This window comes from Alosa sapidissima, chromosome 20, assembly GCF_018492685.1.
Source record: "Alosa sapidissima isolate fAloSap1 chromosome 20, fAloSap1.pri, whole genome shotgun sequence".
NCBI lineage: Eukaryota > Metazoa > Chordata > Actinopteri > Clupeiformes > Clupeidae > Alosa > Alosa sapidissima.
Genome location: NC_055976.1, coordinates 3,401,416 through 3,424,505, shown reverse-complemented (window position 1 = coordinate 3,424,505; position 23,090 = coordinate 3,401,416). Strand labels below are relative to the sequence as shown.

At 41.0% G+C, this 23,090-nt stretch overlaps 4 protein-coding genes across 9 annotated transcripts; 2 read left to right on the top strand and 2 right to left on the bottom strand.

Moving 5' to 3' along the window:
* The first annotated feature begins 224 nt into the window (after positions 1-224).
* On the top strand, positions 225-1,082 carry ndufa1 (NADH:ubiquinone oxidoreductase subunit A1). Its single transcript, XM_042074976.1, has 3 exons — positions 225-439; positions 806-895; positions 984-1,082. The coding sequence occupies exons 1-3, from the start codon at positions 338-340 to the stop codon at positions 1,002-1,004; spliced, it is 213 nt and encodes a 70-aa protein (XP_041930910.1). The 5' UTR covers positions 225-337; the 3' UTR covers positions 1,005-1,082.
* A 6,023-nt stretch (positions 1,083-7,105) lies between these two features.
* Positions 7,106-10,593, bottom strand: LOC121694670 (NFKB activating protein). Of its 2 annotated transcripts, XM_042074931.1 has the most exons (9): positions 10,468-10,593; positions 9,912-10,258; positions 9,725-9,805; positions 9,570-9,634; positions 8,904-9,002; positions 8,365-8,407; positions 8,067-8,243; positions 7,737-7,886; positions 7,106-7,602 (listed from the first exon to the last, which is right to left on the bottom strand). In XM_042074931.1, exons 2-9 carry the CDS (start codon positions 10,244-10,246, stop codon positions 7,428-7,430), a joined length of 1,125 nt encoding a protein of 374 aa, XP_041930865.1. In that variant the 5' UTR covers positions 10,247-10,258; positions 10,468-10,593; the 3' UTR covers positions 7,106-7,427. The 2 variants fall into 2 exon arrangements, with proteins under 2 accessions (XP_041930865.1, XP_041930864.1); XM_042074930.1 differs by having other exon boundaries at positions 7,107-7,602; positions 9,912-10,593.
* Positions 10,594-10,862: 269 nt separating this feature from the next.
* Positions 10,863-15,537, top strand: zbtb33 (zinc finger and BTB domain containing 33). 3 transcript variants are annotated; one of them, XM_042074905.1, is made up of 2 exons: positions 10,863-10,980; positions 12,264-15,537. In XM_042074905.1, the coding sequence occupies exon 2, from the start codon at positions 12,266-12,268 to the stop codon at positions 14,204-14,206; it is 1,941 nt and encodes a 646-aa protein (XP_041930839.1). In that variant the 5' UTR covers positions 10,863-10,980; positions 12,264-12,265; the 3' UTR covers positions 14,207-15,537. The 3 variants fall into 3 exon arrangements, with proteins under 3 accessions (XP_041930839.1, XP_041930841.1, XP_041930838.1); XM_042074907.1 differs by lacking the exon at positions 10,863-10,980 and adding an exon at positions 10,988-11,151; XM_042074904.1 differs by lacking the exon at positions 10,863-10,980 and adding an exon at positions 11,178-11,399.
* Positions 15,538-15,728: 191 nt separating this feature from the next.
* Positions 15,729-22,971, bottom strand: tmem255a (transmembrane protein 255A). 3 transcript variants are annotated; one of them, XM_042074929.1, is made up of 10 exons: positions 22,694-22,971; positions 21,837-21,979; positions 21,373-21,435; positions 19,719-19,808; positions 19,570-19,635; positions 19,336-19,424; positions 19,087-19,158; positions 18,345-18,507; positions 17,849-17,992; positions 15,729-17,468 (listed from the first exon to the last, which is right to left on the bottom strand). In XM_042074929.1, the coding sequence occupies exons 1-10, from the start codon at positions 22,746-22,748 to the stop codon at positions 17,325-17,327; spliced, it is 1,029 nt and encodes a 342-aa protein (XP_041930863.1). In that variant the 5' UTR covers positions 22,749-22,971; the 3' UTR covers positions 15,729-17,324. The 3 variants fall into 3 exon arrangements, with proteins under 3 accessions (XP_041930863.1, XP_041930861.1, XP_041930862.1); XM_042074927.1 differs by lacking the exon at positions 22,694-22,971 and adding an exon at positions 22,312-22,571; XM_042074928.1 differs by lacking the exons at positions 19,087-19,158; positions 22,694-22,971 and adding an exon at positions 22,312-22,571.
* Positions 22,972-23,090: the final 119 nt, after the last annotated feature.

Here is a 23,090-nt window from a genome sequence, read left to right as displayed (position 1 = left end):
TGTCGTATTTATCTATGGATTGGATGGTCTTGTTTGGATTAATAAAACAAATGTTTAATGTATCATTAAGTGGTGGACATTTCTTGTGTTATTATGAACTCAGACTCATCTGAAAAGCGTCTCTCTTCTGTCCGGGGCCTTTAGCATTCTAGTCAACCAGTAGGTGGCGCCATTAAACAAAGCGCTGCAAAACACAAACAGGATGTTGAGAGACATTTCGGAAGTACTATAGTGGAATGACCTGACCGACGACTTGTCCCGTCGGGGAGACATCTTGAGTTTAAAGCTATCAAACAGAAAATAACATAATACGTGCTGTATATTTTACGTTGCGACCATGTGGTATGAAATAATACCGGGGTTCGCAGTTATGACTGTTTGTCTGATGGTCCCTGGCATTGCTACGAACTATATTCACAAATTCACTAATGGTGGCAAGGTGAGTGCAGATGTTGATAGCTACCCTACTGCTAATGTTTCCTTGCCCTCTTCACATATTACGAACCTTAGTCATGTTGACTGGCTACATTAAGATTTCTGTATATCACAACCTTCAAAAGTTGTCTTTAGCCTTCAAATGCTGTGTATAGATAGCATGTCGTGCCCTGTTAGACACGGTTAGCTTGCAGAGCATACGACGGTACAGCCTGTGGTCATACTTGGTAGCGTAACCAACCAGAGAATGTTTTGGCTTAACCTAGTTGTAAAGGCTCTGGTTATTGTTCACTTGATTAATTTGACAGAATGATAGCAGACAAGTTAATGTGCTAACGTTACAGTTATTCTTAACGTGAATTGTCAATAGGAGAAAAGAATCGCCCGGACTCCTTATCAGTGGCATTTAATGGAAAGGGACAAGCGGGTGTCTGGAACAGGACAGTATTACCATTCTAAGGTTTGTCCACCTACGTGGTCTACTTTGTTGATTAATGTGAATTCGTATATCCATGTGGATGGCTCATGTTATCATTGTTCCCATACAGGGTCTTGAAAACATTCACTGAAGTACGTGGACCCCCTCCACCACGAAAGGATGTAAAGTTGTGCAGAGCAATTGTATAAAATAAAGTTGTGTTAATGTATACGAGGTGTCCTTGTCCTTCAATATTTTGTAATAATTAGGGCTGTCAATCAAAAATGAATCTAATTAATTACATACTCTGTGATTAATTAATCTAAATTAATCACATATATAATTTTTGCTGAGAGTATTTTAAATATTTAAATTCAAATGAATCATTGAATAATTAGCATTAGTGACATTAAAGTTCAAAAACTCTTTTATTATTATTTTCACTGTTCAAATAATGGCCATAATAATCTATGATATGACCTAATATGATGAGGAAATGAATTCAAAAGTGCTTCGGGAAGAAGTTTTTTTCACATACAAGGCATTTCAGGCGACAGATATAACCTAGGGGACACAATGAAAATAAATGAACACTCCTCAATGTCAACACTATTTCTTTCCATTGATGCGAGACTTTAGAGTTGACAAACTCCGGTGATATGCAAATTCCTTGCTGCAGACATTGCAGAGGACTTTATTTTAATCAACACTTAATTTTTGTCAACACCATCAGGCCGTTTTTTAAAAGTAAATGTTCGAATCAATGATCTAGGCAGCACATTTTCTTCTCTCTCCTTCATTTTACAGTAATGGTTACTAACTAGAACGGCTCGGGTTCAAAGGTCATACGGAATCGATTAATCTGCGTTTTTTTTTTTAATCAGTTATTTTTTCTCAAATTAATTAATCGAAACTAATCAGTTATTTTGACAGCCCTAGTAATAATTAATGTTAGCCTTTATTTCTGTTTCACTTATGTTCTGCAGTCCAATCTGCCACTGTGATATGCGAAGAATAAATATAAATGTCCAGGCTGTGGTATACTTTTTAGAAAGGATAACCCTAAATGGGTATAGTATAGCCATGTAATAGCCCTCTAATATAGTATAGCCCACTAATATAGCCCTCTGTCACTATCAAGGGTATTTTATGCTCTCTGGCCATGAACCATAAAACAAGGTAATCAAATGAGTGTAGAGTAGGAGGAACTCCAATTTATAGAGAAGGCAAGACAAGCACTCCTGATGTGTTGCAGATCAACAGCAGTCCATGCCTCCAGCAAAAACAGTACTTCAACATGGGTTGTGCACCCTCTAAGACACCTGACATTATAGCCTCATCAGCACCACTTCCTGGAGATTCTTCTGACATGGACACCTGTTCTACAGTCGTGTCCTGCCGGGGGATTTCATCACTGACTCATGAGACAAGCCTACCAGGATCAACAGTTCTGCAGGCTGCATCTCTTACTGGTGAGAGCTTACAGAATGCATGAGCTGAACATTACTTGGCTATGCAGATATCAGACATTTGTTATTGTTTGTTTCTCTGATAATTTAGATTAGCAGTTATTCAAGGTTCAAGGATGGTTTGTTCCATAGCAGCTGGGATGTTATTGACAAGTTCTTCCCTCCTAAAGTGTCACAGACTATCATGTATCCAGGCAGCTGATATCTAGGCCAAGGTAGTTAATCCACACGTGAAATCTTCTGCCTGCACAGGATGTTTGCTTGTACTTTTGGACTATGGTGTGTGTTCCCATCACATTAGTTCTGCTCAACTGCTATGCTGAGAATCACATATGTGACAGCTTCAGCACACATTTAAAAAGCCACAGGAAACAAGAAAGGAACAAGTTCAAACATGTTTTTGATTGGCAAAATATGTCAAAAGTAAATTGTTGATCAGTTGAAATAATATCCTAATATTTCCTTGATGGTGAGACTTTACTGATGGAGCCCTATATGCTGTTTACATATTGTACAAGATTGATTATATGTTCTATAATTTTGTTCAGTTGTCTGCGCTGAGAATTTAATCCAGTCTGTGAGTTCATCCCTGACCATCCCTGGGCCTGAGCCCTGGCTGAGAGACCTGGAAAACAAAGCCAACGATTCAGCACTAACAACAGTTTCACAGAGGTTCGAGTGAAACATGCAGAATTCAGAAGGACCTAACTGATGCAGTGATAATCCAACCAAGAGCCTTTCTCATTTCTGCAGTTATCCCATTTCCATTATTGTGTGAATCCATAGAACACATTTAAAGGCTTCACTTATTGTCCATTGATTGAAATCCCCTGTACATGTCTATCCATGGCATATTTAACCTGCGTACAATGGCAGTGTGGCTGTCTGTTGAAATCATGTATCCATGGTTGAAATTCTGTTAACGCAAGTTTATGTTTCTGATAAATTTAGCAGAGATGCAGTTGGCATCGCCGGTGGTAATATATCAGAATTAACATAAGATGAGAAAATCTAACTTTATATGAATGTACTTTTAATTTGCTGGACCAGGAAATGGCTCATCTGCATTCAGATGTTAAAATCATATTCACACAAACTGATATTGTAAGCTGATATTGTGAATAAAGTCCAACACAGTAGGCTACAGAGTACACAATAATTAATACACAATAATTTGTGGGACAGCCGTGGCCCACTGGTTAGCGCTCTGGACTTGTAACCGGAGGGTTGCCGGTTCGAGCCCCGACCAGTGGGCCGTGGCTGAAGTGCCCTTGAGCAAGGCACCTAACCCCTCACTGCTCCCCGAGCGCCGCTGTTGTAGCAGGCAGCTCACTGCGCCGGGATTAGTGTGTGCTTCACCTCACTGTGTGTTCACTGTGTGCTGTTTGTGTTTCACTAATTCACCGATTGGGTTAAATGCAGAGACCAAATTTCCCTCACGGAATCAAAAAAGTATTTATACTTATACTTACTTATAAAGACAAACCTGAAAAGACACGTGTGCTTTTTAATACAGCATATTATCCCAAGATTCTTTAATACTTCAGGGGGCATCATGCAGGTCTAATGATGCATACTTTAAACTGCAGAGATATGACTGCATAGAAGGATGGGGCTGGTGTCATGACATCACGGAATAGGTTAGAGGATGCGTATCCATAGTTCAGGTTATCTTGCTGATAAAGGGGATAAAAGCTACAGAGCTACTTTGAATAGAATAACATTTAAGATACATAGCTACAACAATAAAATAACATTTACGTTACACTGCAGAGGAGATTATAACTAGGAATTACAGCAGTAGAATAAAATTTAAGCTACAGAACTACTTTGAATAAAATAACATTTAAGCTAGAGTGCAGAGGAGACTGTAGAATTACCACTGCATCTGTCAATACTAGGATAGGAGTGCCTACATTTTAAGAACTAGTCAAAGTATGGTAGGAGGAGAAGTGGTCGAAGAGGAGGTAGAGAAGGGAAGTGGAGAGGAAGGAAGAAGGGGAAGAGCATGGTATGTGTGCATAAGGTGTGTGAGGTTTTAATAAGCGCTATAGAGGAGGTATTCTTGGAAGAGTAGTGTCTTTAAGAGTTTTTTTGAAGACAGAGGGACGGACGCCCCTGCTTTGGTGTGAAAGTGTTGTGAATCAGCCTCATTTCTGTAAATGTACATACTGCGTACTTCTTATGGTCATCTGTGATTTTGTACCCATGTGTACCCTGTGTGTGTCCTTGTCCTATGCAAGCATCCTTTGTTTATCCTTGAATTCAATGAAAGCCTGTCTTTTGTTTGTAGAACAACAACATGTGTCCAGGCCTCTGAAGGACTTCTGAGGAAAGGGGGTAGTTTTAATTAAAATACAATAGAAGCTGGCCAAAAGGCCACATCCCCCACACACCACACCTTTACCTTGCATATTCATACTAGTAGGTCACTCCTTCTCTTTGTGTGTAACTTTAAATATGGTAGACTGTTTCTGTGTAGTCAGAGAAGTCAGAGAATACTGAGAATCTGGTGAAATCCAGGATGGGGTGAAACAAACATGTATTTCTCTCCCTTGAGGGCCACTGGCCCCTCATTGAAAAGGGCACACTCCGGCTGCAGCGTGAGCGGCCTAGAAGGAGACTGTCGCGAAAACACGTTGTCGGAAAGAGTTTGTGATGTAGGCCTATAACAAACGAACGATCATCATCATCAAGTTTTATGAAATGAATTCAAATCTTCATAAATTCAGGCTGAGTTTGCCACGTTTAGCCTAAATAGATAGCTCGCAGACAAGCAGCCCGTTACCACATAGCCAGTTTTGGTAGGCATTAGGCCAGGGGTGGGCAAACTGCGGCCCGCGCACCAAGCACTTTCATCCGGCCCGCCGAGCATTTAATTTGGTTATCAGGCTGCTCGCTATTTTTTTTTTCCTGTGACAGAGACGACATTGGTTAGCTTTACCGCAAACTGCTTTTCACTCTTAGAGAACGTTTACAATGTCAAAACATCATGTTAAATAGAGATGATAGGCCTACTCTTAGTTATCTTCTTTTGCAGCAGAACTAAAAACATTATGCTACTACTGCGGGGCCCGCCGGCCAATTTCCAAAACCCAATGTGGCCCTTGAACCAAAATGTTTGCCCACCCCTGCATTAGGCAAACTATGCTGTATGCTGATAGTTAGTTTCTCACATTTTGTTTTAGCAAGTAGAATGAATGATGTAAGTAATGCATCACATTAATTATTTTATTCAAAATGGTTAAAATGCCTAAATCCTATCCACTATTTTGGGTATTGTTTGAAGCCAAGATGCCCACTGAAAAGAGGCGGATTCTGGAGAGGGAGACAATTCAGGGAGGCAGCAAAGGGCAGCACATCACTGCAGGGTTGGCTGCGAAAAAGCCAACCAGCAGGTGAGACAGAAACTTTCTGTGATAAAGATGACATGACACTGTATAAGCGAATTGATTAATTAATCAGACTCATATTTTAGCCTACTATGGCAATGTTTCATAATTACATTACATTTAAGATGAGTAGTCACAAGCCTCCTGAACATGTGAGGAAAATGTGGACCAGGAGGAGGCACATAGGGCAGGTAGGCCTAAGTGATGATCACCAAATATGAGATGAGAGGACCATGCTAGAAAGTACAGGGTTAAAGAGCTGCATGCTAAATAATTGTAATCTAAAAAAACATAGGCTATCATTTCAAAGAGCTTGCCTGAGCAGAACATAAATACCACTAGTGGGCATTAAAATAATAATGATAATGGCAATAACAATAATATGTAATTGGTCAGATGATGAGCCCACATTTGGAGAAACCTATCAGTGACTTGATAGGATATTGATAGGGATATTGATGTAGGGATTTTCATGACTCACATGTTTTTCTGTGTTATTAGTTAAGGTGATTGAGTGCTGTATTTCAGTGTTTTACTTCTATATATATAGAAGTGTATATATATTTTAATAAAGACCCTGTTATTCTCAGTCCTTCATATAGCCTGTGAGGTTTTTTTTTTTTTCTTTCTTTTTTCAGGTCAGAGCAACTGCCCCTAAAAATTCCTGTGCACGTCCTTGGGGTGCAGACCCAGAAATCACTCCGTATGCAAGCATTAGTGACTTGAATTAGATGCAGCCTATAGCGGAAGCCAGTGGAGCTCAATGAACAGTGGAATAACACACCCTTTTTGGTTTATTGAAAACCAGATGGGCCCCAGCATTCTGGCAAGTGGATTCCGTTACTGACTCACGAGATGACCCAAGGCGACGCACCGGACAAACCCAAACCCAAAGCCATGCACTATGCTGACCACATTATGCAAGCCTATGGGTGTGTGTGTGTGTGTGAGAGAGAGGGAGGGAGACAGAGAGGGGAAATGTTTTATTTTTTAAATTTAGTTTTTAAATTATTGGAGTACATGAGAAGGGAAGGCGTTCCTGTAGCATCTCTCTCCAAATGGTGCCCTTTAACTGACAGGGCACTGCACAGATCAAAATGTGGAAGTGATTCCGTGATAGAAATTCTGTGATTTGTTTGGTTGCTGCCCTTTCTATAGCCTTAGAGAGGAAATGTAGGAGTGAAACCAGGCGATAGTTCTCCACCTGAGTGGGAGCAAGAGGAGGCTTTTTTAAGTTATCTGTATATTACCATGTCATCATAAAATAAATCAACGCCTAGTTATAATATGCTACTCATCCCCTAAGACCAGGGGATTTGTGAGGATGGTTAACTTTAATTAATTAATTAATTATGATGCTAAATTGACATTGAGTGATGAGGCAAAAGATGTTTTTTTCACCAAAATGTTTATTAAATCCAAAATACTTTTTTCTTCAGAGACAAAACCCTCTCTAATACTCTTTCCCATTAAAAAAAAAAACAGATACTGTATTTGTCTACACTCTGCAGGTACAAGTGTGTATTACAGTTGGCCTAATGAATACGGATCAATAAAGAGTCAATGAACATTTATTTCAGTACATCTTTAAAGACTGCCTTTGAAAGCTATTAACAAAATGTACACATTTAATAATGCAGGTACCCTATACTACAATTTACTGTCCTGCACATATGCAATTAAAATACAAAAGAAATCACAAAACAACTGCATTTATTTCTGCTCTTTGCCCTTTGTCTTTCTATACACCATTTCTCTAAAGCTGGACAGAATCTTGCTCTCTCTCTTCCTTCTCTCCTCCTGGTTGAAAGATGCCAGGGCTCTCTTCTCATCAGCACTGTAGATCTGATTTTCCTTTCTCAGACGCACAGCCTCCATACGACGATGTCTGAGGAATTAAACGGGATGTCATTTCATAGTCAACATCAGCAAGACAAAAATGTAAAAATCCCAAGCATGATTATAAATAACTTGCAGTCCACCATCACACCCACAACCACAAATAAACAAAGATGGCTGTACCTGCTACCGCTCATCACATAACCAGATTTTTCATAAGAAGCAATTTCATCGCTGGTCAGTCCGATTTCACCTCTTCTTGGGATACGCTTTCCTGCCTTCACATATTCTGCCATGGCTGCACCTTCACCTGGCAGGAGGGCATGTCCAAAGCTAATACGGAGAGGAGGAACAACACGTCAATGATGTTAAAGGAAACTTTAATCCTCAACTTTCAACCATAGTTCATAAGAATCATGTTCAAACACGTGAGAATAGACCCAGAAAGGATATTAACATCACCTAATCAGTCTCATCAGATGTGTGGTGCTGTGCACATGCCAAACTACTCACTCTAGGGGTTTGTCATCCTGGGACAGGTGGGTGAGTGGAGTCTCGGGGCCCACAATGTTTTCAGTCTTCTCCACCCAGAGATCTTCATTAACGTCCTCCTCCTCATCGGACTGGTCACTGCTCGAGCTGCTTGATTCTTTGCGACTTTTCTTGGCCTTCTTCTTCTTGGACTTCTTCCTGGAGGAAGAATCAATTGCATAGTTTTATATGAAATCTTCAATTACCCTGTTTGCCAATACCATGCAGGAAAATACCATCAAAAACACAACATCTTGTATAACTCAAGGTATCTATATACTTTTTGCTTTTCTTCTTCTTTTTCTTCTTTTTCGCTTCTTCTTCTGCAAAACAGAAAAAAACTTATTAAAAACGTATTAAAAAAATGCTCTGAATAAATTCAAGGGATGAATTCATCGGTAAATGTCCACAGACATGCCTACATATTGTAAAATATTGCTTTTAAATATATCCTTGTTTATTGTAAGCAGACAGAACGGCAAAAGGTGTACCTAACTAATTGCTACCCCCACAAAAAACATCTTAATTAAATCTTCCTAGTAAGGCCATATCACTACCTGCCCCTGTATATTCTGTCATTATATCTAACCAATAGTCTAGATCTGGGTTAATGGTCTTGGCTTCACTTTGCAACATTGTGCTGTGATGTGTGTGGAACAGAGCTACCATAACTCTGCTGTAACATCCAGAATAAAGAACTACTCTTTTGCAAGCCAGCCTCAAGTTTTACCTGCTCTAGCTACATTGGATCTATTCTGGATCAACTCGGTGTCTCCATTTGGAATTAAGGAGGTGGTTTTTACTAGCATCCTTCAGTACCTTCTGAATCACTCTCTGATTCACTGTCCTCAGAGTGTTTTCGGCTTTTCTTCTTCTTTGACTTCTTTGACTTCTTCTTCTTCTTTTTCTTCTTCTCCTCTATGACAAAATAAAAATAAAAGTAATTATTTACATTGTTTTGTTGTTGCCGTTTTGTTTGAATGCAACTGCAAGTAAAAGCACCTCCAATGATGAGATCATGTGTCATGACACATTTAGCACCCTCCAAATTTACAGGTCACATATGTTTTGGTTCACTGACCTGCTGGATCATCCGATCGTGACACACTTTTAGTGTATTGGCAGAAACTGAGATTTGTTTTTGAAGATGTTCAGGTTTTTCTTAGAGCTCATGATACCATCTCATGATACCAGAGCTCAGGTTTTTCTTAGAGCTCATGATCATGTCCCCAAGGTCAGTATGTGTCAATATCTTTTGTGTGGAGCGCTTTGGGTTGCACTTTGTGCATACAAAACTGCGCTAATATATAAATATAAGTTACCTACCTACCCATGAGAAGCACAACAGGTGTGCTTCACTGTCTGACACACAAAGGACATGAATTGTATTTCCCTTTACTGGGGAAAGACAGCTAGACCGTTACCAGACTTGCCAATGTGGAGAGCATAATGCACGATATTGAATATTTCATGTTCTTTTCATACCTTCAGAACTTGAGTCTGAGTTACTGTTTTTCACATCCTCTTCAACTGGGGTGTGCTCATCAGAACTATAGCAAGAACAGACATAAGTAGGTGTTAACCTCGGACAATCATTATTTTTGTAATTTTAACGTTACATCAGCACGGATGACACTTACTCTGGCTCTCTCACTCTTGGTGAATATCCCCAAACTTCTGGTGAACCCAGCTCACCAATTCGCTCACGCTCTTGCAAACGCCTGTTAGGATAAGAGCTGAAGTAAAGCATGACCTGTGCCAAATGACGCTGGAGCGCAAGAAAATAATGCAACGAGGAACAGCGTGCACAATTTGTTTATACATCACCTTGCATTGAATGCCTCTTGTCGTTGGCGCTGTGCATCATCCCTGTGATCGTAATACTCAGACCTCGAGCCAGGCCCATGCCGAGTATCTCGCTGATCAGACCAGTTAGATCGCTCTCTCGATCTGGAACGGCTACGTGAGCTAGCCGTCCGAAATCTTGGCCTACTCCTGCTTTTACGCTCTTCTTTGACAAAGTAGTTTTCATATTTCCAGTTTTTCACCCCAGGACTTGCCTCACGAGAACTTCCACTACTTGATCGACTGTGACGCCTTCGTTTGGGACTAACGGGGTCAGAGTTTTTAGAGTCATGTTCTGGGCGATAATTCTCAGGCATCTTCGTTCAATTCTAAAAATTCAAACACAGATAATCTCTTCGGGGAAAAGTTGAAAACAGGAATAATGCGTCACGATATGAGAGTCGCTAGGCTAACAATTACACGATAACGTAACGTTAACGTTAGCTAGCATCTAAAATTGCGTTGGACTAACGCTAGCTAGATCTATACCTATCGTCTTAAAGATATCCAGTATTAGTTGCTGAAATGTCTTTCATACCTCTCTAAAGATATCCATTAAATGCACAGACCGATCACAGGTTTGTACTTCATCTTGTTACGCTAGCCTCCAGAAAAACATTCGCCATGACTGATTGGGAAAGCATGGGAATCAGGCATCAATAATCTACTAACAGGACATTCCACTTCGGTCAGCAAATATGAAACTTTTATAAAACTCAAAATTTGAAGATTGCATTACTTGATGAGTGACAACTGAAGTGTAGTGACTAGTATTACATATATATATATATATAGCACGATTTAGATTTTATTTTACACAGCGTCATGAAGGTCAAACCAAACTTACTTGTTCGTGACTTTTACTTTGATAAATAACTTTCCAATGTCGGTGGCTCGCCGGAAGTACGGTTGTTACCTATTTTAGTCACTCTGAAGAACAGGAAATTATTTGAACTGTTGTAAACAAACCTGAGACGGAGAAAGGAGGTTCCACATTTTACAAAAGTGGACATCCTCGTGGACTGAACGAAAGTAAAGTTCAGTTAATAAGGTGTTTATGTGCACTTATCTTTCTTAATGACAAAAGATTATCTCTGACTCTGAGGAAAGGGAACATGTTCCGTACGATACTTCAGACGCAAAAGGTGTCCTGTCACTTGCTCGAAATTGTCCTCATTCTAACATTAAAATGCTTTGAGCAACCGCGACCAGACGCGCTTAGGTAGGGGCACTGGTCTGTTCTATTTGGTCATGAAAACATTGTGAGTGACAATATTATTGGCATAATTAACTTGCGTAGCACGCTTTGTCTAAACAAATCGGTATGCGACTCCTGTTGGTCATGCATTGCGTGGCAGGTTGCTCCGACTGTCTGAACAAGAAAGGAAACGTTTTGTTGTCCAAAGCAATATCACCCGAGGTCTTTTTTACGATTGGGTGACTGTAAAGTAAGCGGGCTTGGCGTTGCAGGTAAAAGATGCATTACATCTTAACAATCATTTGTTATTTATTTCCATCCGTGTATCATTTTACCGTAATAAAATCCACGAGCTAGCTAGTAGCTAGGCCGCAGACCTGCAGACAGGATAACGTTGACTAGCAAACATTGGTGAGAGGGAACGTCTGCCTACATGCTTTGATTAAGATACAGCCATTTGGTGATTGGGAGCGAGCTAAATGTCTGACCTTGTATCATACATTATTCAAACTAACCTAAATACAGGTGTGAAAGATACCATATAAGTTGTTTTCAGTTCTTTTCCTATTGCTAATTAGCTATAGCTAGCAGCAAGCATCAGCGAAGTTTTGGTTTGAAGTCGAGGCCCGCACGGTGAACACTGATCATAAACGGATCTTTCTACGTTAACTATCGATAGTGACCTAGCTAACTTTTCCCTTAGTAAAGAAATGGCAGGTAACGTTATTCTATCAGGGTATGATATACAAGTATTCCAACTCCACTGTATGAATTAACTACCGTGCCGCTTTTTGTATCAGGTTAAACAGCTACACACGGTGTTAGCATAACGTTAGCTAAGAATAATTAAAGGCTAGCGTTGTTACAAGACAGTCATATCCTTCTGTCTCATACGTTGTAACGTTATGCCTTTTGAAGTTGCATGAAGTTGTCTAATGTCTGCAATTAGTAGATTAAGCAACTGTCTTATTTCCATGTACTATGACCGCAAATGGGAGCTATGAAGAGTGCCTGATTATTGTTCAGATAGAAGCTCACTAATTAATCCATAAAGTAATTGCTGACCCTTGCTTTTGATTAAAAAAAAACAAAACAACAAAAAAACTGATGTTTGTGTTCTGGTTTGCTTTTTGCAGGGATGTCGAGCCTAAAGCTGATTTCAGCAACTGATACCCAGTTTCCTGCATCAGTGCTGAAGTCTATCAATGAACAGAGGAATAATGGATTGTTCTGTGATGTCACCATCATTGTCCAAGATCGTAAATTTAAAGCACACAAGATAATGTTGTCAGCATCCAGCACTTACTTTCGACAGCTCTTCTCTGTAGCGGGACAGGTCATTGAGTTAAATTTTATCAAGGCAGAAATATTTGAGGAGATTTTAAACTATATTTACACATCCAAAATCAGCAGAGTCCGCTCTGACAAACTCGAGGATTTGATTTCAGCTGGCCAAATTTTGGGCGTGAAGTTTATTGCAAATTTAGGTGTGCCGCTCGCTCAAGTAAAGGGCTTACCTGGGTTGTCAAAAGATGCAGAAGTCAGTGGATCCAACTCAGAGAAAAATGAATCTGGCACAGAGAACATGCCCATTATTACTGAGTCATTTTCACTTTCTGCAGAAGAATTCAATATGTCCAAAGAGGCAGATGCAGATAATGATGATGTTCTCTTTGTTTCAAAATCAGAGCCTTCAAAGGCAGGTTCCAATAGGAAAACCTCAGAAATTATAGATGTGGATGCTGAGGAAGGACTCTCTGAAAAGGGAGGGAATGAGCAATCTAAGGAAGTTAATAGTGATGCCTCAAAAGAATTTGAGAGAAAGGAGAAAGATCCCATGACTGGGAAAGCAGATGGAGGGAAAGAGTCTCACCAAAATTCTCCTCTTCCCTCCCAGCGGGACCCTGTCTCCCTCTCTGGGCCCATGATGTCCCCAGACAGCATGACCAGCGTTCCCAGCTCTCCAGCAGGGTCCTCCACTCACAGCCAGCCCACCACACCAGTTCGCACAAATAGCCTCGCATCTGAGCTTCACAGCCCTCCCCTGCCTATTGATAGTAATGAAGTATTAGGAGTTCAGAAGAAGAAGGTGACCACCATACTAGAACAGTCTCCGGACAGACAGGGCAAAATTAAGCTGTCTGATGTACGGGGACCAGCTGGTGGCAAGAACAGTCCCGGTGGGAGCGCGTCCCAAACTGTTGTCACGGCTAAAAAGACAATAACGTTAGATAAAGCCTCGGAGATTGACTCACTGTCCACAGGATGCAAAGTGTACGCCAATATTGGAGAGAACACCTATGACATTGTCCCAGTCAAAGAGGATCCTGGTGAAGGGGACTCAAGAACCGGTGTTGGCAAGAAGTCCACTGGCACAGGGGATGCTTCTAGTCTCTCACCCCGTGGCCCTAGCAAAAAGAAAGCAAAGATGGAGTCTGAAGATCATTATGAGCTTATCATGGATGGCAAGACCTTCTATGTGTGCATCGTCTGCAAGCGCCCATATGTATGTCTGACGAGTCTCAGACGACATTTTAATACCCATTCCTGGGAGAAGAAGTATCCATGTCATTATTGCGACAAAGTCTTTGCCCTGGCTGAGTACAGAACAAAGCATGAAATCAGCCACACTGGTGAGCGGAGGTATCAGTGTCTGCTGTGCAATGAGACATTCATGAATTACCAACTGCTCTCCTCCCACTGTAAACAGGTCCACAACCAGGACCCATCTGGGAGAAAAGAAAAAGATGACAATGAAAACAACTTGTACCGTCTCCTGCCCTGTAAGACCCTCCAATTCAAGCCTTACTCTTATGTGTCTGAGAGCGCAGGGGGCATTCCGGTCATTAATGAGGAAGGCATCGTTCAGCACATCAATCCTGGGCGAGCACACTTTACCAACCAGGCGCTTCAGCCCTCAGGCCAGAGTAAGATTTTGAGCTGGGATGACATCTTTGTGGAGCCAGATGCTCACACAAGACCTGGGGCACATGCCCGACCCTTGGTGCACCCTCGCCCTGGTGCTAGTGTGAACGCTGAGGGCTCAGAGTTTGAGTTTGTCATACCAGAGACATACTGAGCTGAAGAGCTCAGGGACTGATCTGGGACTGGTGCCTTCCCCTTAGACTTTATTTAGGAATCATGTTTTTGGGTCCAGATTTAGCAGATTTGACTGTTCAGCAGTAGACAATTTGACATCGACATCAGACATATGCACAGTGACTGTCATATTGCTGTGTCCTTATTTTATAGTCGTTGATGTGAACTGTCTGATACAATTAACTTCATGACACAAATGTTACCAAATGTTATTAGTTAATTTGCTAAATTGCCTCTCATCCTGAGTACTGTTGACAGTTTCATACTATTGTATGGTGGGGGGGGGGGGGGGGTTACATTGATATTCATGAATATCCCGATTTACTAATGAATCATGGTTCATTTCTCATCCACCCAACCAAGCATTTGCTTTAACCTTATTGGTGTATTGTGTATAAGTGTTTAGATTGAGACAACACAGGAATTAAACAATTTGGACATGCTGCAGTTGACCATTGCCATGACCATTGTTCACTTTCACTTAGTGAAAATTAGGCTAATATATTTTAATTTGAAAATGTCCAACACTGATTGAGTGTTAATAAATGGAACATTGTTGTTAATGCTAAGATTTTGTAAAGATTTTGTAGAAAGACTGATGTGATGTTGCACTAAGTTCTCTAAAGAGGAAGAAAACATGTTTGTGTAGAAGAGCAGGAATGGTGCAGCAGAGTGTCAAAGTGAGAAACGGCTTCCAGCTCTGAGGTGTAGGGTGGGTTAGATACTCTTGTATTTAAAATCATTTGGATGAGATGTATGAGGAAAGGGATAATGGGTATAATGTAAATGTATTTTTGGGCATTTATTCCAGTTATGAAGTCTGTCCCCTTTCATTGTAGACCAAAATTATGCTATATGCTGGTCATATGTCCCACTGTAACAGTACATCAAATTAGCTTGTTGGAGGCCAAAAGCTGCTTTCTTTACAGTTCTATTCGAGAGAGGTTATGCCTTGAATTAGTGAAACAGGAATTTTCTGTCTTTTTAAATGTTTTCATGAGTTCGCATAATGAAGGCTCATGCATCAAGAGTCATAACTTGCTTTCTCTTTTTCTTTTCCAGATGTCGTTGGTATGTAGTTTTTATGTGTTGGACCGTAAACTGCCATTTTCATAATACTGCTCAGTGATATTGGTTCAGTATGAAATTACTAAATGAAAGCCCTTTTAGCTTTTATATGACGCAAAATTAACAACTGTGTATTGTGTACATAATTGTACTGAAGACCTTCTCCAGTTAACACATATTTCTTTTGAAATGTATTTATTAGGTCTTAGTGCTATACAGAATAAAATTCATCTCTACACAGTATGATGGGTTTATGTTGATTTCCTGGCTCTAATTCTCTCCACTTGTGGAGTTGTGTGCATCTTGCATGTTTTACTAATAATATGCAATAAGGAAGATGCTCAGCTGTGTTTCCACAGGTTAAATTGTGCTGTTGGTCGCAACTTCTCAGGCAGTATGAGAACTACTAGTGTGTTACATTATGCATGAAGCTGAATGTTCTGGGATTTTTTTTAATGAACATCAGTTTATAAGTACATCAGTATCAATCAGTCAGAAGATGACGATTGCAATCTGTTTGTGGTAAACACACTACAAAATTATTTAAATGTTTTGAATGTTGATATAGCTATTGAGATGATATACAAAAACATTTTAATGACAGGCAAATCAATTGCTTCAAGTTGAAAAATCATTTTGATAGATCAAGTGCATAATCATCACCACAACAAAATAAGAGGAAACAAAAGGCAGTTGACATCACATTGTGTGTGTACTGTATCTCTTACATAAATTACATGACCAGAAAAAAAAAGGCACAATGCACAATGTGCTGTTTGTACTGGAGTTATAAATTTGGTTTGACATGCTTAAAAGGGAAAGATGGCAACATTTACAAGTTCATGGGAACATGATATGGCTTGACTGTGGCAATAACCATAGTAACCCATAGCAAAATGCACAACTGATGGTGGACAATGATAATGGCATTTCTGGAAAAGTTTTCTTGTCCTGCAGATGGTTAGAGGAAGCCATCAGATATATTACAGTTCAAAGAAGATGACACGATGTGAGATGTGTTTTTAAGATAGATGAGCACCTCTAATAATGGGCAGTGCATGTGTTCTCGCCTCCAGTACCTGAATGGGAATATCACAGGGCCATAATCCCTATTTGACATGTAGAGGTGTGACTACATGTTGATGTTTGAATGCATATAATATTTACATCCCATTGTATGCCATGAAAACATGTTACATAGTTGTGTGTGCACCTCATATAATTTGCACTAATGTCAAGCCTATGTATAATAGTGTATAGCTTATGCACTGCAATACTTTCAGATTCTTTGTGGTCTAGCTGCACAAAAGTAAATAAAAAATCAAGTCTTGTAGCATAGTTTAGTCTATAGAAGACAATACAGTGCAAATAAAAGGGAAGATGATCCACTTCCTCATGCCACATAGGAGAAAGGCAACACAACCAGCTGGGAAAAGTGAATTTCAAAGCAAAAGGGGGAAAACATTCATATTAGTGAGTGAGATAGGCAAGACCTGACAAAATCAAAGGGAAGGCCCTCGAGTCAGCAAGAGGACTCCTCAGAAAGCGCTGTAGAGGCCAGAGTCTGCACTGTATGTCCACAGGTATGTCCACAAGAACAGTCCTGGTGTCCTGCCTTATGAGGTGGTTGGAGGGAACCTGGTACAGGCCTGCTGACCCAAAGGGCAGTTATTGCGCAAGTAAACGGGTTTGCATCCTTTCCTCCATCACTTCACTTATGCTCTTCTTTTTGATATGAGGATAATCAACTGCAGTCTCACACATCTACACACTGAAAGACATTAGGAACCCGTGACTCCCAACTGGTGAAGAATGGTACACGTGTATTGTTGTATTATGTCACAACTGTGACTTGTACATTTTTTCTCCACCAAATATCCATATCTTCTGGTGAAAATATCAGGAGTTCACTGCACTGACGACTTACTGGGTATTTGAGGCCCGCCTCATATCCACTCTTCCCCATGATGCAGTAGCATGGTCCAGGGCAGTGACAGTGATTCCTTCCTTTTTCTTTTGGCCCTGATATTTCAAGGGCTGTACGGTGGAGGTTTCTCATCTGGAGGGTAGTGCGGTGGGGAGTAGCGGGGAGGGATCATGTTGGGCCACATGTGACTGGCACCAGACTGAGAGTCATCCGACAAACCAGATGAGTCCGGGTATGTACTGGCAGCCTAGGAAAATAAAAAACACCTTCATGATTTGTTAATGAATGTGCTCTTGTCGTTTCTGCCGGATGTCACATCAAACAAAGCACACACATATTCATTCACTTTACGCTGAGAGAGAGGCTATAGGCATGATTTCTAGACCTCCACTTAGTCCTAAGTGCCCTTAGCAATGTGCTATTCTTGCTGAAAGGGTATGCATAATTAAAAAACCCACAGAGCCCATCACCAACCTGTAAATACTCAGTTATGTTTACATGGTATCTCAAGGAGACATTTTATCCACTGTGGTCAAACTCTATCCCCTCCAGTAAATGTTGCAGCCGATGGAATAACAATTGATTCAAATGATGGAATAACAATTGATTCAAATGAAGACTGATCACCTGAAGGTCATAGGCGGTGTATGGTGGCAGACAGGGGGTGCTGTTGTAGTAAGAGTTGTAAGAGGTGGATGGAGCGGAAGCTTCAGGAGGTCCTGGCACTGGCAGAGGCTCTGGTTCACAGGTGTCTGGGGCATCAGTTGGCATCTACCAGCACCACACATCAAGTTACGGTACACAACACCACCCCATCATAGCAAATCCAGCTCTGCACTTTCCTCACAGTCAATAAATAAAACTGCTATGTAAACCACGATAGTGACATATCTGTATTTAAACGCTCAGAATTTGGCCTTGTATAAGACTGACTGATCCTCTATTGGTCTTTTATGGACCTTTCGTAACTGAAAGTGTGGATGGCAATACTTCCAATATGTCCTTAATGAAACTGACCAAGATAAAAAAAAAAAAAGTTTGACATAAAAAAAAATCCCATATTTTTTGCTCCTAAATTTTACATCCCCACCCACAAAATGACTCTGATGGCTTTGGCTCTCACCATGTCCTTGAAGCCTCCCAGGACGGCAGCTGTGATGATGCCAAGGAAGAGAGCGATGATGTTAAGGATGGTTGCAGACCAGAGCAGGTGGTAGAGGTACACCACGTCCTGGCAGCTCTGCACCTCTGTGTACTCATGATAACCTCCTCTCAGCTCGACATGGCTACTCGGGACAAGTGTCAGGGGCCATCGGAGAGACAAGGGACAGAGAGACAGAGTGGTGAGAGCAGTTGAGACACACAGCACCCCTAAGCAAGTCCACAGCAGTCAGTTGTTAAAGCCACTGAAAGATACCACCATGAAAAGCTTTACATGCCAAACCCTTCCCCAAGAACATGGAGCATACCTGAAAATGCAGATGAGCTTTTTAAAGAAAAGACCACAACAAACAAAACCAAATCTAACCATTTGATAGGAAGATAAGGGCTTCCAACCTAGCATTAAGCCAAAGAGACCTTCAAACAAACAACTGAAAAAGGGATGAGATGTTACAGTCAAAAGCTAGTTACGGTACTAGTGTCGCAGCATGGCCTGGAGCGCAGCAATGAGGTCGGGTCTTCATGGAGTCACATACAGAAAAAACAGGACATGCAAGAGAGTTCACCCACTCATTGCCTTTGTGTGTTCCACACTAAACACAGCTCAGCTCCTCACAGATTTATTTATTAGCTCAACCACAGCAAACCATGGTTTTTGAATGTGATTAAGTGGTGACAGTGGGGCTGAAAACAGGAAGACCTACTTCCATATCATGGGCGATTTCCTAACTTTTTTCAAAACATCTTTATTCTGAAGTCCAAAAAGAGGATGCTCTCTGAAACATAGGTAAACACAAATGTCCTTTCCAATACTGTTGAGAAACTAAGAGAGAACAACAAAGAAAATTACAGTCAACATAAATATAAATCAGAAATGAACAGATGCAAAAATCATTGCATTGCTTGACCTTTCATCTTACTCTGATAGTATAGTCAGACAGCAGAGCACTCACTTGCCACAGTTGTAGAGCTCACAGCAGTAGCAGGTGTTGCTCTTCACACGCAAGTTACAGGAGACCCGGGAGGCAGTCTGGCAGTGCACCTAGGAACACATCAAACAATCAGAGACTGCTTTCCATGCACTCCTTACTCAAGCATAGCCTTACACAAGATATGAAAAACTAGTCTAGTAAAAATTGACCCGGTGGTTATTGAGACTCAATTTGGAATAAGGATAGTCCACTCACATCTCTATCAAATGCTGTCGTACTTGAGTAGAATTCGCACCGGCCAGCATATAGGGGCCCAAGATCCTGTGGAATATCAGTCAAATCTACATGCAGCAAGAATCATAGGGCATCCCATCATATGGAATGATGGAATTACATATACTTACTATGTGTCTAGTTGCAAACACCCCATCAACGATGGCACAACAGAAGGCAGCCACCACACCAAAACTGATGAACACAATAGACGCTACCAGCTGGGACAGAGAGAGAGAGAGAGAGGGGGGGGGGGGGGGGGGGTCAGGTTGTTGCTCATTATTACACAAATCATATCTAACAACATTATTTTTTGGTGGACAATCACTAAAGGTGTGATATGCATTTGGCCCACTGATCTGTTCTTTTCTCATAAGAATGGAATTTCATAATTTCACAAACATCCTGATTTGATTAACGTTGGATCTTGTTCCCACAGACTTCCTGATCAGTTTATGTATTTTGTCTCTCTGTCAAGGACACTATGATGTATGAACTGTTTCAAAGAAAGACCATGCAAGGGAAATACAGCTGGCAATTGCTCCCAAGGGCCCATATGACAATGAATTGTTATCTGCTCCCAAGCATCAGAGTGAGAGTTGATCTTGTGGGTGTGCATATGAATGGGAACATAAATGGGACTCAGCATCACACTGGGGTGAGGAGGGAAGTACTGTCCTGCTCTGACATCACAAATGACCGCTCCAATAAATGCCTTTCAAGACATCCCAGTGAATTACATTTACACTTTTAGAAACTAATTTACTTTAGTCTTATAGTAATGCTGGAGTGTTTGTAAAATATAATTTTCTGCCACAATGCATGTTGAATTGCTTAACTTCATATGGGATTAGATTAACAGTTTCAGTGGGAAGGGTGTGGTAGACCCTCACCTACCAAATGTTTTAATCTGCTGCCAAAGAGGTTTTGATGTCAGATAGGATGGGAAGCAGAGTGGTGTCTGTTTCCAGGGTCCCTATAGTGCTGCCTGTAGGCTTGGCTTGGTGCCGAGATCTTTTTCAGGGGCCCACACTCCTTCCTCTTAAATCAGTCTCCTCCCCTTCCCTATCAGGGAGTGTCTAGGGGAGGATTCAGTTACACGTCACCCCAGCCTGTCTCCAGCAGTCCAGCCAAGCTGAGAGAAGGTGAGCGCTGCACCCTCCGCAAGACATCTCACACGCCAGCCCATAGATGGTTTAGACCTGACATTCTGAGATCAATCCGATTTGAAGAAGAACCCGGCTCCCTTTTCTGACTAATGTTGTACACATTGCTCTGTGAAACGTGCACCTGTGGTCCTTTAAAAAAAAAAAAAAAAGACTACAGTGTCATGCAAAAGGGAGATACACATTCCATATTCCACATGTGTACATACTGTGCCCCAATGCTATGCCTGCTGCATGAAGAATGTAGAAAGCATCATACCAGACCCAACCCATTCTTCATGCTGCCACAGGCAGCCAGCAACAGATCCTATTGCCTCTCCACTGTGACTCCTTGGGCACATTCCTACCTAGAGATCCATCCTCCTCTTCTTTCACTGGGCTATTTCTGGGTATATTTCACAACAGGCCGCTGCACATGCTGTGATATTTTAGCTGAACCAATGTTAGCCAATCTCTTACTGACTGACAAAAAAGTTGCAAATAAGGACCAATATCAGTAAATTCTAGGCCATTGCTGGATTATGTGAAAATGTGTGTTTTTGTAAGTGAATGGCCACACACACATTATATGGCAGTACAAGATCAGAAAAATAACAACATGTAATACAAAACCTCTTACCATTTGCCTCTTGTTTTCTATCAAATGGGAGCCAATGATTCCAAGAAAGGAACCAAAACCAAGCTGAAAACATAGCAGAGGAGAATGTGTCTAAGATACGGAAAGTGACAATTAACAACAAATGAAATCCTTTGTCAACATCAAGTCCTAATGAATCTCACACGTCTGATTTAGTTTTTGTTTGCTTGATTCTATACCTGACAACTGAGAATGACTAATACATGTATCACATGGCTGGGTGCTGTATATGAAATCACCCCAACTTAAGACATAAACAAGGAAAACTAGTCTGAACTACAACCAGTTACAATATTGTGGAGAAATAGTAGGCCTATCTTATGGATTTATCAGTGAATGTCAAGTACAGAGATGGTTTTCTGTCATATTTGCTCAATGATCATTTAATATATAATAATGGCATCTAACAATCTCAATTTAATGTATTCTGGTACTTTGATACTCACTATAACTCCAGGATAGTATCCTCCCACTCTGATGTTCTGAGTCCTGGTGGTGGCTGCAAGCCCAAAGATGAAGATAAGCACTGACACCACAAGCAGCATCCCTGTTACGATTATGGACTTTCTTTTTCTTCTTTGAAATGTTCCTGTAAGGGTAACAACAAGCATGAAAGACGTCGCCTAACTGAGGGCTGTTTCCCTATTGCACAGACCCTGTAAATACATTAAATAGGGGTATTGGTCTAATTATGTTTCTCCATGTCCTCGGATGACACCTATGTGATGTAGAACTTGATATTGTATGCATGGCATGTTTCAGCGATGAGCCATTGACCGAATTGACCCTATGGGTGGGTACCTCGTAACCACATAAAGCCTACTCTCACATAACAGTCAGGCCCACTTTGCAATTTACTAGAAAAGTAAATTGGAAACGTCAGTCTTATTAGAACACGCAATAGCTAGACATTTAGCGTACCTGTAACCATATGTTGGTCACAATTGGTCAACACATCTGTAGCGTTTGCGGCACCTGCACTGACCGACACAGAAACCTTGAGAAAACAGATGATGTAACCACAGTAGGTTTTTCGAAGGCGTAAAAAGCTTCCCTGAGCTTTTATGAGCACAAACATGCCAATCCTTTTAAATTACCCCAGAAACCCCACTGTCACAGACGCCCTTCAATCGCTGTAAACTAAAAGGCTACATAAGGCTACCCTAAGATGCATTGAATTGCCTGCTTCGTTTGGCTGCAACCCATCCACGCGGTCACTGAAAAAATTGAAAATGTCTTGTTACACTATCCGCAATAGACATTTCCATTTTTAATTTTCAAGGCATTGACCTTGCACACATACCCATTCCATCGGAGAGAGTTATTCCATTAGCTTGCTGATTTAGGTCCGTTGGCATATTTACTCTACACGCAAGTAACTGTCTATTAAGCAAGGTCTGGAGAAAGGCCTATATCCTACTGGTACATATAAAATTGTATAACAATACGTTGAATATCGTGTGTTCTTGGTTTGCGGTGACATTCTCTAATACCCCGCGACCCCTCTGCTGCCACGACTGTCTCGTTTGTATCAGCACCACGCACTGACATAAACGCTGCTCTGAAGCTCGGCCGGAGTCCGGACCTCATCCGCGGCGTATTTTGGCTAATTTACGCATGCGCTAAGAACACACCTCGTCTGTCAGGGCAAGACATACTTTTGCATTACTATCACAAATGCCACTGCGGTATCGCACGAC